Source organism: Malaya genurostris, chromosome 1, assembly GCF_030247185.1.
Source record: "Malaya genurostris strain Urasoe2022 chromosome 1, Malgen_1.1, whole genome shotgun sequence".
In the NCBI taxonomy this organism is placed as follows: domain Eukaryota; kingdom Metazoa; phylum Arthropoda; class Insecta; order Diptera; family Culicidae; genus Malaya; species Malaya genurostris.
The window spans coordinates 158,834,398-158,850,612 of NC_080570.1; the positions used below are offsets into that span (position 1 = coordinate 158,834,398).

A 16,215-nucleotide genomic window follows, 5' to 3' on the forward strand; every position below is an offset into this window, starting at 1 on the left:
CCGCTTGGTAATTAATAGAAGAGAAAGTAAACAAAGAGAAACTGTCACTTGCTTATACGCCCTTTTGATAAATTAACCGAGACTTGAAAGCGGCTGGCATATTTAACCCCAGACGGCTACGTCTGCCAGCCACTTTTACCGGAATTTGGCCAGAGTTACGGCAAAAGTCTGGCAACAATGCAACAACCGTTTCGGGCAGAAAATTTCACCTAGCGGTTATTAACGGTTCTGTTTCTGTCGGATTTTTGCCATACAAGATTGGCAGAACCGGTTTGAATCGGTTTTACATTTTCAGCGCCTTGGTTTCATTTTTTCAATAAAAAGTACATATAAAAGGCAATCAGTTATTGCCCTTCATATATACTATAATTATGGAAAATGTTAACATTACTTTCTCACTAACAAACATACATATTTCAATCTCATTTACCTCGTCTCAAGATTCGTTTTTTGTATGCGAATATCAAACGAAGTCGAAAAAAAGAAGGAAGAGAGAAATAAACAAGACACGTACGGCGAGATGACGCAATTTGGCCTGGACAATTTTGACAGCAGCCGGAACAATTTTGCAGTCAGCGTTCTGACGGTTGCCAGAATTCCTCACAAACGGGGGACTATGGGGCGCCTTTTCAAAATTAGCCATATGGAAGAATGGTCAGAACTTAATCGCGACTATCTCGACTTGTATTAATGGCAGCAACATAATTCTTTTACTATTTCATCAAAAATATGATCAGAAATTTAGGATTATACTTTGAACAGTGTGAGATAACCACAAACAACTCAAAAATTAAGTTTTCGTAAAATTCGTCGCGGTGAGAAGACGCATTAAACCAGTTTCGCATCATTTGGTACTGCGAGCGGATATGTCGGTTTGAACGCAAAGCTAGTTTTAATGCAATCAAGAACGATTGCATTAGACAACAGAGCTGCTGGTCGTTTGCATTGGAGAGAAAGAAAACAAGAAACGAAAAGTGGACAGCATTATATAAAATCAGTCGTTCTAATGGCTCTAAATGTTATCTAAAGAACTATTAAGATTACTTCTTTGCAAATCGAAGGTAGAAATCATCAGTTTAGTGACAATCCAGAGATGTCTATCTCCTCTGTGTGACGAAGAGCAAGCAAAATTTCTCCCCTCGCACTGACAACTTCAACGAGAGCTCTTCTCTTTCACATTTATACACCGCTGTTGTGTAAGTGTGCACGCATCATGAGTGCGTTTGTTTATTTCCTTTTACCTCTTCCACTGAATCGCACCAAAGTGCTAGAGCATTAGCTAATAAATTCTCTGAGGAGGATGCAGATACTTTCACAGAGGTGTACACGCCGGTGAGCACTCTGCTGTATGGTTTTCGTAGATGAAGCGTGGACACGCAAAATCAGCAAAATAAAACAATTTATCGTAAAATTTTCGGTTTTCCTTGCAAATTTTTCATAGCAAGGCCAGATCTACTCTCTTTTAATTGAAGTTCACAGAAGTGTTCGCTCACAATCACGCGCCAGTGGTCACTTGGGTGTATTTAGACGAGAGCGCGTGTGAGCGATTCATGCGAAGAGAATGTGTTTCACTCGCGCCAGCTGCTTTAACCACAAGCACACACTCAAATGCTGTCTATTCGACACTGAGAAGAAGTGCGCTTTCCTCTTTGTGCGGTGCTTCGTTTTTTTCATCCTTGGTGTGGCAAAAATCTGACTCTAGCGTGTATAACTCTGGTGAAATGCCATCTCTGTGACAAATAATTTGATTTGCTTCGTGCAGTTTTCGCTATGCGGAAATGGTTCGAATTCCACAATTTGGTCCTGTTGTTTACACTCTTCTCTAACCACTTGTGCAGTTGTTTATTCGTTTTCATTAGTTTGTTTCAAAATGCGTGGACTTTCAGCAGAACAACGACGGAAAATTGTGTACAAATGGTGCACAGAACGCGGACTGTCACTGAGAAAGATAGCAAAAATGGAAGAAGTAAGTGAAAAAGCCGTGCGAAACGCAATCAGGAAGTTCGGTGAGGACAACACCTTTGAGGATAAACCGAAAACGGGTCGAAAAAAAGGTCCTGCTAACCCTCAGTTGGATAAACGTATACTGAAGGCGTTCGAGCAAAAGATGGAGGTTGCAGTTCGGGATGTGGCCAAAAAAGTGGGCACTTCGAAGTCAAATGTTCTTCGTGCTAAAGAACGTTTGAATCTTCGAGCCTATAAGAAGCAGAAACAACCAAAACTTAGTCCGAAACAAGAAGCATCGATCAGGCCGAGGGTTCGAAAGCTGTACAATACGATTCTTGCTGGAAATTTGAACTGCATAATCATGGACGACGAAACCTACGTGAAACTCGATTACAAATCCTTTCCGGGACCACAATATTATACGGTGCGAGAAGGGCAAGTGTTAAACCAGTCCGAGACATCGATTGAAGTCGAAAAATTTGGTCAGAAAGCTATGGTCTGGCAAGCAATTTGTAGCTGCGGTAAGATTTCAGAACCCTTCATCGCCACTGCTTCAATGAACAGCGAAATATACATCAAGAAATGTTTACAAAAACGACGTCTACCCATGATTCGAAGCCACAAGAATCCTGTTGTCTTCTGGCAAGATCTTGCTTCTTGCCACTACTCGAAGTCAATGGTAGAATAATATACTACCAAAAATGTCACTTTCGTTCCAAAAGACATGAATCCACCAAATTGCCCACAACTTCGACCAATTGAGGAATTTTGGGCATTAACGAAGGCACATCTTAGGAGGAAACATTTATCGGCAGCCGAAACCATTCAACAATTCGAAAAAGATTGGAAAAAACCGTCAAAACTTGTCGCCAAGAAGTCTGTACGGAATTTAATGAGGAACGTTCGCAAGAAGGTGCGCCTAGCTAGTCTACAATGGCTAAGTAGCATATGTTGAGAATAATATTCTGTTGTTGTAGTCTAATATTAGTATGTCGAATAAAATTTGAATATCTAACACTTGTGAATTATTTACAGCGAAATCAAAGTGCTTCCATACTTTCTGGGACAGTCTTTAATTTATCTCATGAAGCGGAATTCGGAGGTGTTTAAGAAATTTCGAAAACATGAAACCCTGGTGACCGCTAAGTACGGTGTGCGAATCTGGAAACTGTACGACGACCGTACACCAAGATCGAGAGTATGGCTCTACGGCGAAAACATTGTTCTACAAGAAGAAGTAGAAACCACTGTGGTTGACAGAACCCAACAGAATGGTGTGGCCCGTTCCTGATCATTCAGATCAACCAAATCAGATCTAGCCGAAACTTCGTGTGTTTGGAGATGACACGAGGTAAATATGGACTTATTGTCAAGGCATAGCGAACAGGAGCGCAGGATACCGTCGATGTGCCTGTCGTAATGTACGGCTTGCTGGATTTGCCGCACTCACAGATCACTTGCCACACCAAGTATTTCTTGGAACATTTGTCGACTATTTTCTTCCCAATTTTATTCTGAAACATTTTGATGCGAAACTGGCCGACGACACATTTCAGGCTTAGGATCCGTTTGGTAACAACATCGACGTACGTTTCGTCGTCCATTACGATGCATTTCGGCTGCACCTACCACTCACGGTGCAGCTTCTTGGCGCGGGAATTGGTCCCCATGGTCTGTTTATCAGTTCAGTTAGGCATCTTTCTTCCCAATGAAAACATGAATGGCGGCCAGCTTTATTATCTGGATTGCATCATCATATTCATGCATCACCTTCCTTGAGTTCCAGGGACAGCCAGCTCGTCGCTGGTTTGTCTAGGTCTCTTTGAACGATGTTACCATACGGGACAAGGTCGAATCGTCGATTCCCGAGTGTCCCACGGGTGGATGGACTGGCCTGGATTTTCCATTACCGTTTTGCTAGCAAGCCATCTCAATAATTACATTAGACTCTAAATTAGTTTCCCCAAAATTTTATTTTATACTATTGCAATAAACTTATATACAAAAAGTACTGCATATTGTAAAAAATTAATCACCAACCAATGCAACTAACATTTGTTTGGAACAACCATACTCTAGTTTAAAACAAACATATTTTGTTTCAAACTGCGATATCTGCGACTTTTTTTTTAATTTGATGGGCAACTAATCGTTGTTGTTTTAAACAACCGAGCTTGTACAAGATTAGCAGTAGCTACATGTAAAGAAATGGGCTTGTTAAATATTGCTTTAGGAAGATACTTAGTATGACAGGCCATTTGCATTTGCGGTAGAAAAGTTAGTTTCGTTACAACTGTGGACAAGAAAGTGTTCAAAGAGGCGTCTATTTAACCCAGATTTGGTACCAAGGTGCTTGGAAACAAGCACTTTTAGAACCGTCCTTTGATCTTAGATGGAGAGTTTCAGCTCGCAACGCTTATCAGTGAATGCGTATGTTGTTGACAAACCCATTAGTAGTAGAGACCTTTTCGGCTAACTTATGACGTATGCAAGTATTATTTGTCTTTAATATAGTATTGGCATAAACAAAAGCAAATAAACTTCAACACCACAGGAAAGTAAAGTCAATATTTATTGATACCTTTCGAATAAATAAACGCTGATTGCTTAAGTAACGAGAACTTGTTCGCTTCAAGATTGCATTTCGAATTGTCGACCTAACAGAGAATAAAACATTAAAACTAAAGCAAAAAAAAATACTTTTCATATTCGATGAATCGTTGCCGACGCCGGTTTAAACCTTTTCCGCCAGTAACCGCTCCTGGTCCGGATCCGGGTGTAATTTGATGATTTTGTGCTTGCCGGCTGTTTTGCTGTTCGGATCATACCCGTACAGAAAGATGGACCCGATAACCAGTGCAGCACCGACGGTGAACAGCAGCGTCAGGTGGAAATCGAACAGATACATCGACGCCACACAGGAAATGATGATCGCTAGCGAGGTGGCAAAGCCTTTGAGAATGTTGTCGGCATACTTAACCACTACCGCAACGATTAAACCTCCGCCAGCCTGCAGTGCAATCAGGTAGCAAATGAATCCGTCGTACCCGAAGAAGAATCCGTTGGCCGTCAGTTTGGAGCCATCGTTAACGATGCAGGTCAGCAACCCGAACGGGAGGCTGAGCAGGCTCAGTTGAATGTTTCGCATCCAGATCGAAATGTCTGCCCCCTTCAGCATCTTTTCGAAGAAAATCCCAGCGAAACCGGACATAAAGCAAGCACCAACGGCTGCCGCAAAACCGAGCAGACGGTTTTGATCAGGTTCACCTGAAAAACGAAAATCTTATTATAAAGAACTTAACGAATCATGTCGCCGACCGACGGAAACGAACCAACCTGGCATGTGTTGCTGTCGCGATGCAGCCTCACCAGCGGGAACCGTTTGTGCCAACTGCACGAAGGCCACTCCAACCACCAGAGCCACCAGCGCTGCCCACTGCGAGGGAAACAGTTTCTTCCGCAGTATGATCACCGCAAACACTGCCGTAGTCAGAATCTTCAGCTGGTACGTGACCTGATAGGTGGCTGCATCCAGATGCGATGCAGCCACGTACAGCAGATTGTTCTGGACGATGTACACAAACGAGGGTACACAGATTTTCAGCGTGTCGAACGGTTGCTTGACGATCGTGCTGTGCAGGATGCCCCTGAACCGGGGGAAACTTTTGCCTTCCTCTAGGAAAACCAGCACCAAACTGGTACCGAGTTTGACCACCTCGGCCATCACGACGGCCGTCGAACTGAGAAACATGTCACCGGATCGGGTCCGGGCGTAACGCATACTGAGACCGAGAATTGCATTCTGAAGCGTAAGTGTGACCAGGCTGAGATATTTCAGATTGCTGTTGTTGGATTCTGTGAAAGAAGATGAGTATAAATGAAAATTGATTTTATGTTCCATTGAAAACTCTTACTGGGTGCCATTTTTACAAATATCACTATTTCAGTCTTCTTTGATTGAATCAAACGGTTGGTTGAGCCCGAAGTGTATCCATTTGTCTTCAATGCAGATAGCACATTCAAGCACTAGCCGCCCGCTCCCGGTGTGCTGATAACGATAAACGGAAGGAAATAAGACGTTACTCGAATAAAACTGATACGCGTAGGAGTCGACTGGACTCTTTCTTGAATTTTTGATTACGTTGACAGAATCGTTAATTTTGTTCTTTTTTTTGTGTGTGCGAAATTCACTGTTGTTGAATTCACCGGCGTCAAGACAGGACTAGAATTAAGCGATTACTGCGCCATGTGTGAGTCATATTTTGAAACCGTCAAGCTAGGCACCAAAATTGACACATTGTCGCAAAGCTGATTTACCGGTAGCGACACCTGCCAATGAAAAATGGAACAAAGAAAAGGAGGATTCTTTCGGAAATTTTCATATCGGCAGTAGTGATTTGCAACATTTTTATCGTTTATTCAATAGTACAGATAGATATTAGCAGTACACTCGGAGTAGAAGAAAATCGATTTCTAAGTGATTACTACTACTTTTTATAGTGTAAACTTCGATTAAACATGGAAAATCTTCAGAAATGTGTGAAATTTACTAAGGTTAGGTTTTTTCGGATCAACATTTTTTTAAACAAAAACCAGTGTAATGTTGATTTCTCGAGTACTGGAATGTATAGCGATCGAGTACTATTTATTTTGGATACTTTGTTTGTTATTTCCAGGCATTTGAAAAATGGTATCAAACCAAGCTTAATGCTCTATTCTGAACAAACGGTAAATTTTGCAAAATAAACTAAGATCAACATTACCACCTCAGAGTTCGGATGAAATTCCATGTTATGTCGTTTTCGTTTGAGAAATTTGCAAATTTTGAGTGCTTGGGATTAATTCCTTATTTATATAAAATAACCACGATTAATAATGAGAAAAAGTTTAGGTAGAGAAGCTTAACGCTATAATAGTAACTGCTTGCATACGATTCTTGAACACAAGCTTGACGAAGAAAAGCTTAAAAATCGAAATCCTTATCGCAAGTATGTACAAAGATATCATTGCATACATTTGGGATATTGATGTAGTCTCGTCGGCAACAAAAGGCAACAAAACAAATACAAATCAAGACAAATAGTGTCTATATTTTGGGTTCGCGTGTTTGGTGTTGGTTCCTAATAAAAATCAATCTAAGCAGACTCTCGTGGTTGATTGAACTGTTTGATTGAAAATGTCGACAATTAGAAATTTTGTTTGCCTTGTTCCACATCAATGGCTCAAACAACCCCATGGGGCTGATCCTTGTAGTTTTTTTTATGGCAGTTAATAAGCCACCTGTCAACATCCACTTTGATGCATTCAGAGTTCGCAGAGAGCTAATCATAAATGTAAACGAAAAAAATAAATTTCCCTTTCGTCTGGAATTAAAATTTATGATCTCAGGTGGATTATCGACTGTTACAAAAAAAAAAATTATATTCAGCTGTTCATATTTGAAGTTTTAAGCAAATGTTAATCTAAAATGAAGAATATGACTAATAGGGTAATGGAGGTATTTCAGCCAGTCTAATATACGGCGGTCATATTTTTGGTCGTAATCAAAATAAAGCACATATGTGTACCTAATATGTTAAAGAATGGAATAATCTTTAAAATTCTAAGACACGATGTGCTTCATTTCGATTACATCTAGAAATCTGTACGCCGGACCAAAATACATTAGAGTGGCTAGAATACCTCCGGTTACCCTATTCAGCCTCTTCAACCAAGCCTTGTTTCATTACTTTATAGATTATCTGAATGGTTGTATTGGAAACATCAATTCATCAGCTTTTTCGGTTGAAATAAGTGACTTATTCTTGTTTCCGTATATATTTTACTATCCTAGTTCAGACGAATTCAAACCATATTAAATTCATACTCGGTATTTTTGCACATGCAGCAAAAAAAAAAGAAATATATTCCAACCAATAGCTAGGTAGGTTCGCACACGTTGCGTGTCACCATCTGCTAAAACCGTCGCCGAGTACCCATACATCTTGCTTGCATGATCTCAAACTATCAGAAATGTTAGTAAAAGAAGACCACTCTTCAATTACGCTTGCTTGCTTTTTTCGGTTCAGCCATCTCTGAGAAAAGTTAGTACAAAAAAACGTTACATTCACACATACGCGCACACACACACACAGACATTTTGCGTACTCGACGAACTGAGTCGAATGGTATATGACAGTCGGCCCTCCGGGCCTCGGATGAAAAGTCGGTTTTCACAGTGATTGCATAAACTTTCTATATGAGAAAGACAAAAATACACATGAAATTGACAACTTTTACTAATCGCACTGTGATTCCGGAACCGGAAGTCGGATCATCTTCTCGGGGACTAGCAACGCCAGGTAAATCAGCTAGTACTTACTATTTTAGAAGCTGAATTTCCTCGGTTCTGCCGCTCGCCCAGCGGACGTCGACGCCTGCCACCTGCTCGCACAACGGGCTGCTGATCGTTCGGCATTCCTGTATACAAAAACTACAAGGATCAGCCCCATGGGGTTGTTCGAGCCGTTGATGTGGAACAAGGCAACCAAAATTTCCAATCATTGACATTTTCAATTAATCGTCACACTTTTGAATCCGCAAATGCACAAGAGTCTGCTTAGATTGATCCTTATTAGGAATCAACACCGAACACGCGAACCCAGAATATAGACTCTATTTATAGTGATTTGTATTTGTTTCGTAGCCGACGAAATTACATCAATAGCCCAAATGTATACAATTAAATGTTTGTACATGCTTGCGATACGGATATCGATATTTAAGCTTCTCTTCACCAAGATTGTGTTCAAGTTTTGTATGCAAGAAGTTATTTTTATAGCGTTTCTCTACCATTACCACCATTTTGCGATTTCGGTTGAAGCGATAAAATATTTCTCATTATCAATCGAGTTCATCTTATATAAATTAGAAATTAGTCTTATGCACTCAAAATTTACCCTGGAGTTAGTTGTCAATTTCTCAGGCGAAAGGAAACAGAGCATACCAATAAAAGCTTCAAATCGTTTTATGGCACTTTTTGTCTTGCTGTCTAGCAACAACCTACCTCTAGCAAGCTACGCATAAGACTGAAACGTTAGCTATAATTTCGCTTCTATTTGTAGATTCGCGTGCTCCCAACAGCTTCGCTTTTGCATGGTTTGACCAATCAGAGCGATGCTTTCACTTTGATATATCGCTTACTCCTTCAAAACCGTCGTCTATGGCAGGGAAATCCGGTATGCCGGATATTTTTTGCAGTCAAAATAGGACACTGCTAGCTATTAATCAACATTTCAATGATATACAATTACAGGGTGGCAAGTGAATTAGCGATTTCAATTTCCCGGATTTTTCCCGGTTTTCCCGGTGCACAAGACTAAAAATTCCGGTTTTTTTTTTACATGTCCAAAAAAACATCAAGAGTTGAGAAATAAGTATTTTTCGGGTATCTCCTTGGAACTACGATTAAAACTCTCATCAACAGTTTGTCCAAACGTTTATCTTCTTAACTAACAGTACCATCCAGCCCAATGTATTCCATCTTTATTTTGTATTTTACACTGAAGTCTTTTTTATGCGAATTTACGTACCGCATAAAAAAAAACCGCATAAAAAAAACCGCATAACTCTGAAAATTCGCATAAAAAAAAACCGCATAACTCTGAAAATTCGCATAAAAAAAGACCGCAGAAGGGCAAACCGCATAACTCTGAAAATTCGCATAAAAAAAAACCGCATAACTCTGAAAATTCGCATAAAAAAAGTCGCGTAAAAAAAAACCGCATAAAAAAGACCTCAGTGTACTTCGCCAGTAACTTCGATGTCACAATAGAATTAAAACAAGAAACATATCTGACCAACGGTGATGAAAGTCTGATCGTCTTGCATTTCACGAAGGAATGAAGCATCAAAATTATTGCAACTTTCTTGAAAAATCAACACAATTTATTTAAACTTCTTGCTTTTTCCAGTAATGCTCTTAAGCGCAGCTTTCACATCATATTCGACGATTATTGGTGGTGTTTTATAGTTTTCCAGAAATATCATCAGCTATTTGAAAGCCTGATGATGAAAAATTAAATTTAAAGTCTTACAATTAAAATAAAATAATTATTTTTCGAACTATTCAATCTTTTTCAAGACTACCACTGAATCAGTCTTTTAAAGGCTATCTGGAAAATCAGTCCTTAAAACTTAGGCAAGTTAGGAGTGTATTCTCTAAATGGGCAAAACCGTTCATTTTAAAGAACTGTTGAAAACTTGATTGTTGTACCGAAAGAATTAGTTCTATTGAACCGTTCTTTCGTTTTTCTGAAACTTTGTATGTTTCTTCGAAAATAATATGAGAGCTATAAATTATATTTTGTAGTAAACAGATTCAATAATAATAAAGTCTTTTTGCATGTGTTCTATCAATAATCATTATCTAACAAACATTTTCAAAGTTCGCGAACTTCTACCAGATTCCTCAAACCAGCAAACGTTTCGAAAGCCTATTCTATTGAGAAGTATAAAGACCTATCGTTCTTCAATAAAGAACTCCAGTACACTCAATCTTCGAGGAAAACTAGTTTTTTTGGACCGTACGCGGACTGTCCATCTCTAGTATATTCCAATACTTGTTTAGCCTGGTATAGTATAAGGTTAAAAATTTAAAATGAATGAACTAAAGCACAACACTCCTCCCTCAAACCAGATTACTTCTAACAACCAGTGGCGTCTCGTGACAAAATTTACGGGTTGTGCACTGCTTATATGGTATGAAATCAAAACCGTTTCGACGTTGCAACTGAGACAGCAATTTGTTTTCAACTGCCATAAGCATAAGCCACTGAAGCCTCTCCTGAATGTGTGCATACAAGTTCTCACAGAGCCTATTTGGCCAGTTGTGCAGTGCACGAGGTGTACATGAGGACGAGAGGTCATTGCTAACAACATATAGGATATTTTTTCAGAGTTGGGTTCTGGCGAGAGAACAAAATCCTTCTAGAATTCTTAAAATGTACGCTCGTCACTTTGGAAAACAACAACAATCTATGCCTGTACTGACTGAGATGATCTAAATTTGACTCTCCTATCATCGACACTGAACAAGCTTTTACGAACTCTGAAAAACAAATTTCAGCTATCAAAGAAGGAAATCAAATATTCCTTTCAAACGGTAGATAAAATGAAAGTCGACAGCTTTTTCGATTTTGTGAATCCTATTGAAATCAATACCAAGATTACTAAACAAGTTTTATCACAATTTGACATTACTAAGACAAATTTTGGTGAAATTGGGGAAATCATTGGCTGGCAACTAAAAACACGGCCCCTAAGAATTCTTAAAAAATTTATCAAACATTTTACCTGATGTTACTTTTACCATTATGCATACTTATTCTGAAATTGGAAGAAAAACGCTAGAAAAGGTCCTAAGTGCAAATGACAGTTCCTCTTTCTTTACTTTTTCTTTCGATTATTACGGTCCTATAGGCAATCCTTCTATCTTACACTTTGTATAGAATAACGACTGAAACTATCAACTTTCGATCTGCTGTTTAACATTATGATTTAAAGAGAAAATAAACAAAGAGAAACTGTCATTTGCACTTGGAATCTTTTCTAATATTTGTCGAGATTTATAGAAATCCAGCAGAAGCATCCAAATTATCCTTATTTTTCATTATGAGCATTGATTATGCTGTTATTGATGACAACTAAGAAAGCTCTTATTGATTTAAAATTGTTGAGGTGTTTGCTCCATTTTCAATGGATTGTGCACCATTGAACCTGTGAGAAACAATAAGAAGTTTCAAAACTTGCACTGAACTTCTGAATCATGATGCTGAAAATCGCACTAAAATTAGGACTAGTATATTTTTTCCCGGATTTGCACTAAAATTCCCGACTTTTTCCCGGTTTTCCCGATTTTCCCGGTCACTTGCCACCCTGCAATTAAAAATACATGACTATGAACATTCAAATCAATACGTAGAAATATTTCCAAACAAATGGTGACATAATATTAATAATTGATACAAAATTGACTGAGCTGTAATTGTTCAAAACCTGACCACATTTCTACGTGTATTTTTCTTGAGTTTCTAGTTTGCACCGCTATATAGAAAACAAACATGTGTTCCACATTAAAATTTGACAAACAAAAAGGTTCTCAGATTTAATCAATAAATTCATCACTGTCATTTTGAGAAAACATGTTGCCTATTTACCGCTGTGGACTCCATTGTTGACAGGAATGCCGGACGATCAGCAGCCCGTTGTGCGAGCAAGTGGCAGGCGTCGACGTCCGCTGGGCGAGCGGCAGAACCGAGGAAATTCAGCTTCTAAAATAGTAAGTACTAGCTGATTTACCTGGCGTTGCTAGTCCCCGAGAAGATGATCCGACTTCCGGTTCCGGAATTATGGGGTAAAATGTGCAAAAAAAGTGAAAATTAATGCACCAACTTTTCTTGGAGATGTGTGGAAGAAAGGCTTTATGAACTTAAAAAAAAGGCGGGTGAGTAATGTCAGAGACATAACTGGATGTCGTGAATACGAAAAAACTGACACGCTCCCATCACTTTTCCGAATATCAGTTAGTTGATTGATTGTATGAATTGTGCAAGCTTTCCTCTTTTTCACTAATAGAATTTGAAGCGATACACCTACATTAAAGTACAGTTTAGTTACATTAAACAGCTACTATTCTACAACTATATATTCCAAACTTGAAACAATTCCTTTTTAATTTGCTAATATAGGAAGCTAGGTACGACAAATTTGTAGTTTATTTTTATTGAAGCTATGAAGTTCGAAGATATCTGATTCTTCTCGAAATTTCAGTACGAGACAATTGCAATGGCCTGGTCTGAAATGTATCTACGATCTTCGGTATGCAAGAGTGATTCTAATAATAATAATAATAATGATAATAATAATAATAATAATAATAATAATAATAATGATAATAATAATAATAATAATAATAATAATAATGATAATACAGATTAATCTGTATATATGGCAACCCTGTTTCGCAAGGCATATTTTCACACTACCCCATACTAGTATAAAGATGTGTTCAACATCATCATTTTCGCTTTCGCATTGCCGTTCGTAATTGAATGTGTTAGTGACGGTACAAATCTGCTTTTCTACCTGTCTTCGGAGCCATCGTTCTGACGGTGTCTCGTACGTACAGAGTAGCTGCTTTAACTTAAATGACGCTATTTCTCACATCACATTTCCTTTTATACGTGCTAGTGGTAGCACGGTAGGACGTCCTCCCCTTTGTTAGAATTCCTTTCCTATACGCAGAACGGGAAACAGTGAAACGACATAAAAGAGAGAGTTAGCAGAGCGGCAGCCAGTAATACTGAATGGGTCGTCGAGCTGTGGAGGAACAATTAAGGGCAAGGCAAAGTCCCGCTCAAACCGTGCTGGTCTGAAGTGCCCAGTTGGCGGCAGAATCCATCGTTTGCCTCGGAAGGGGAACTACGCCGAGCGTGTCAGTGCTGGTGCATCGGTCTATCTGGCGGCAGTGATGGAGTACTTGGTTGCCGAAGTGTTGGAGTTGACCGGTAACGCTGCCCATGACAACGAAAACGAAAATCTTCCCTCGTCATCTGCAGCTGGCCATCCGTTGAAAACCCCGTCCTTTTCAGGATGACCACATAACTGTGATAAAGAAATATTTAGAATTGCTTTAAGTTTAGCCAGTTCTGATACGCCTGGAAAGTAGAATGAGCAAATCAAGTGGAAACATTTGTTCTAACAATTTTTGTTTTCGGCCGCATACTAAAGTACTCGCGACAAAAATACATATTGATCTGTGGCAACTCTGTTTCACACGGCATATTTGTAAACTAGTATAAAGATGTGTTCAAAATCATCACTTTCGCTTTCGCATTGCCGTTCGTAATTGAATGTGTTAGTGACGGTGCAAATTATTTTAACTCCCATCTTGATGAATCTTTTGGTAGGAAATATTGAGATCTGAGATGGTTCTCGTGTGTGTCTTGTTTCGGCAATGGGCCTTGCTGGACTTTTTGGCTGCCTTTTTCGGTTTCATTGTGCTGACGGTGTCTCGTGCATTCATATCGGGAAACAATGAGACGACAGGTCCTCGATGTTGCTGTCGTGTGTCTTGTTTCGGGGAGAGTTGCTCAGCAAATGATAGGAAAAGTGAACCATTCAACTTTTATATGGATGCTCTTGTATAGATACAGACATCTCGCGTTCTGATTGGCTGGTGCTGTCATGGGTTAAATCAAACAGGTTTTTCAATAGTGTACTATTGAAAAACTTCAATATTGTTGTAATACACGTTCAAGTTGAATATTTTCGATTCTATTGGTAGTTAGATTATATAAATCCTTCTACAGATCACTGAGCTATGAGCTTTCAAAATACGAGAAAGGCAAACGCGCCATATGAATTATCCTCTTTGATACTCGTTTATACCAAACATTTCAGAAAAGTTTAATTGTGAACTATTTAAGAATATGTCACACAACTGAAAGTTTTAGCATAAAATTGTGATCATATTTCCGATGGCATGTAGCAAGAATTATGTTGATTCGTTAGATATAACAGGAGATATTCACGATCAAAAACTTATCACTCTCTCAGAGGGTAAATTTTGAAAAGGCGCCCCATAGTAAAGTAAGTCGTATTCACGACAAAAATATCGATTTTCGTTAAATTAGATAAATTTAATCATGACAACCCCTATATATAGATATGTAGAAGAAATAAATAATTCTTAATGTTTTTCTATTTCAGAGAGCTATGATGAACAAGTTACGGGTCTTGAAGACTCGTTATATTTCGCTGGCGCGGGCAATCCGCGGGCGTATAGATTCAATACGCAACGTACCGGGGATAGGTAAATAAAATACTTTTTTGTGTACAATTGAAATAATATTTTTATTTTTATTTTCAGTCATAATCGAACTGCTTTCGGAACTATCTGAAATTGAGAAAGTACAACGTTAAATCATGTCCACGAGAAAATGTTAAAAGACATGATAACACAATTTAATTTGAATATACCTGGAGTCTTGTGTATCGAAAAAACTTGAAACAGCTCCAAACAACGATTTCAGTCCAATAATGGAACTTGAAAAGCCTTGTGTTTCTAAGAGTTTTGACGAGACACTAGAAGAAATGAACGATTTTCAATCAATGTGTACCTTTTATACTCGTCCAGTAGATAATCGGAACTGATATGTGCCTGACAACCTCAAAACCGTCGTCCGGGTGCGAACAAAAGCAAGCAAGCGTAATTGAAGAGTGGTCTTCTTTTACTAACATTTCTGATAGTTTGAGATCATGCAAGCAAGATGTATGGGTACTCGGCGACGGTTTTAGCAGATGGTGACATGCAACGTGTGCGAACCTACCTAGCTATTGGTTGGAATATATTTCTTTTTTTTTTGCTGCATGTGCAAAAATACCGAGTATGAATTTAATATGGTTTGAATGCGTCTGAACTAGGATAGTAAAATATATACGGAAACAAGAATCAGTCACTTATTTCAACCGAAAAAGCTGATGAATTGATGTTTCCAATACAACCATTCAGATAATCTATAAAGTAATGAAACAAGGCTTGGTTGAAGAGGCTGAATAGGGTAACCGGAGGTATTCTAGCCACTCTAATGTATTTTGGTCCGGCGTACAGATTTCTAGATGTAATCGAAATGAAGCACATCGTGTCTTAGAATTTTAAAGATTATTCCATTCTTTAACATATTAGGTACCCATATGTGCTTTATTTTGATTACGACCAAAAATATGACCGCCGTATATTAGACTGGCTGAAATACCTCCATTACCCTATTAGTCATATTCTTCATTTTAGATGAACAGGTACATTTGCTTTAAACCTCAAATATGAACAGCTGAATTTTTTTTTGTAACAGTCGATAATCCACCTGAGATCATAAATTTTAATTCCAGACGAAAGGGAAATTTATTTTTTTCGTTTACATTTATGATTAGCTCTCTGCGAACTCTGAATGCATCAAGGTGGATGTTGACAGGTGGCTTATTGACTGCCATAAAAAAAAACTACAAGGATCAGCCCCATATGGTTGTTTGAGCCATTGATGTGGAACAAGGACACCAAAATTTCTAATGATCGACATTTTCAATCCAACAGTTCAATCAACTGTCACACTTTTGAATACGCAATTGCACGAGAGTCTGCTTAAATTGATTTTTATTAGGAATCAACACCAAACACGCGAACCCAAAATATAGACAGTATTTGTCTTGATTTGTATTTGTTTTGTAGCC

The 16,215-nt window shown here is 38.7% G+C and overlaps 1 protein-coding gene and 1 long non-coding RNA gene across 2 annotated transcripts; one reads left to right on the forward strand and one right to left on the reverse strand.

Moving 5' to 3' along the window:
• Window positions 1–4,488: 4,488 nt before the first annotated feature.
• LOC131426463 (UDP-N-acetylglucosamine transporter) lies at window positions 4,489–6,119 on the reverse strand. Its single transcript, XM_058589207.1, has 3 exons — window positions 5,862–6,119; window positions 5,284–5,802; window positions 4,489–5,214 (listed from the first exon to the last, which is right to left on the reverse strand). Exons 1-3 carry the CDS (start codon window positions 5,869–5,871, stop codon window positions 4,682–4,684), a joined length of 1,062 nt encoding a protein of 353 aa, XP_058445190.1. The 5' UTR covers window positions 5,872–6,119; the 3' UTR covers window positions 4,489–4,681.
• Window positions 6,120–6,246: 127 nt separating this feature from the next.
• On the forward strand, window positions 6,247–15,369 carry LOC131426464 (uncharacterized). The gene is made up of 3 exons (XR_009229098.1): window positions 6,247–6,501; window positions 14,698–14,800; window positions 14,858–15,369. It is a non-coding gene; the product is annotated as an uncharacterized LOC131426464 (long non-coding RNA).
• Window positions 15,370–16,215: the final 846 nt, after the last annotated feature.

What these genes read in the sequence shown, in the direction of transcription:
- LOC131426463 (XM_058589207.1), bottom strand. An exon ending in GCGACAGCAACACATGCCAG is followed by an intron (nt 5,215 to 5,283) that starts GTTGGTTCGTTT and finishes TTCGTTTTTCAG; the next exon opens with GTGAACCTGATCAAAACCGT.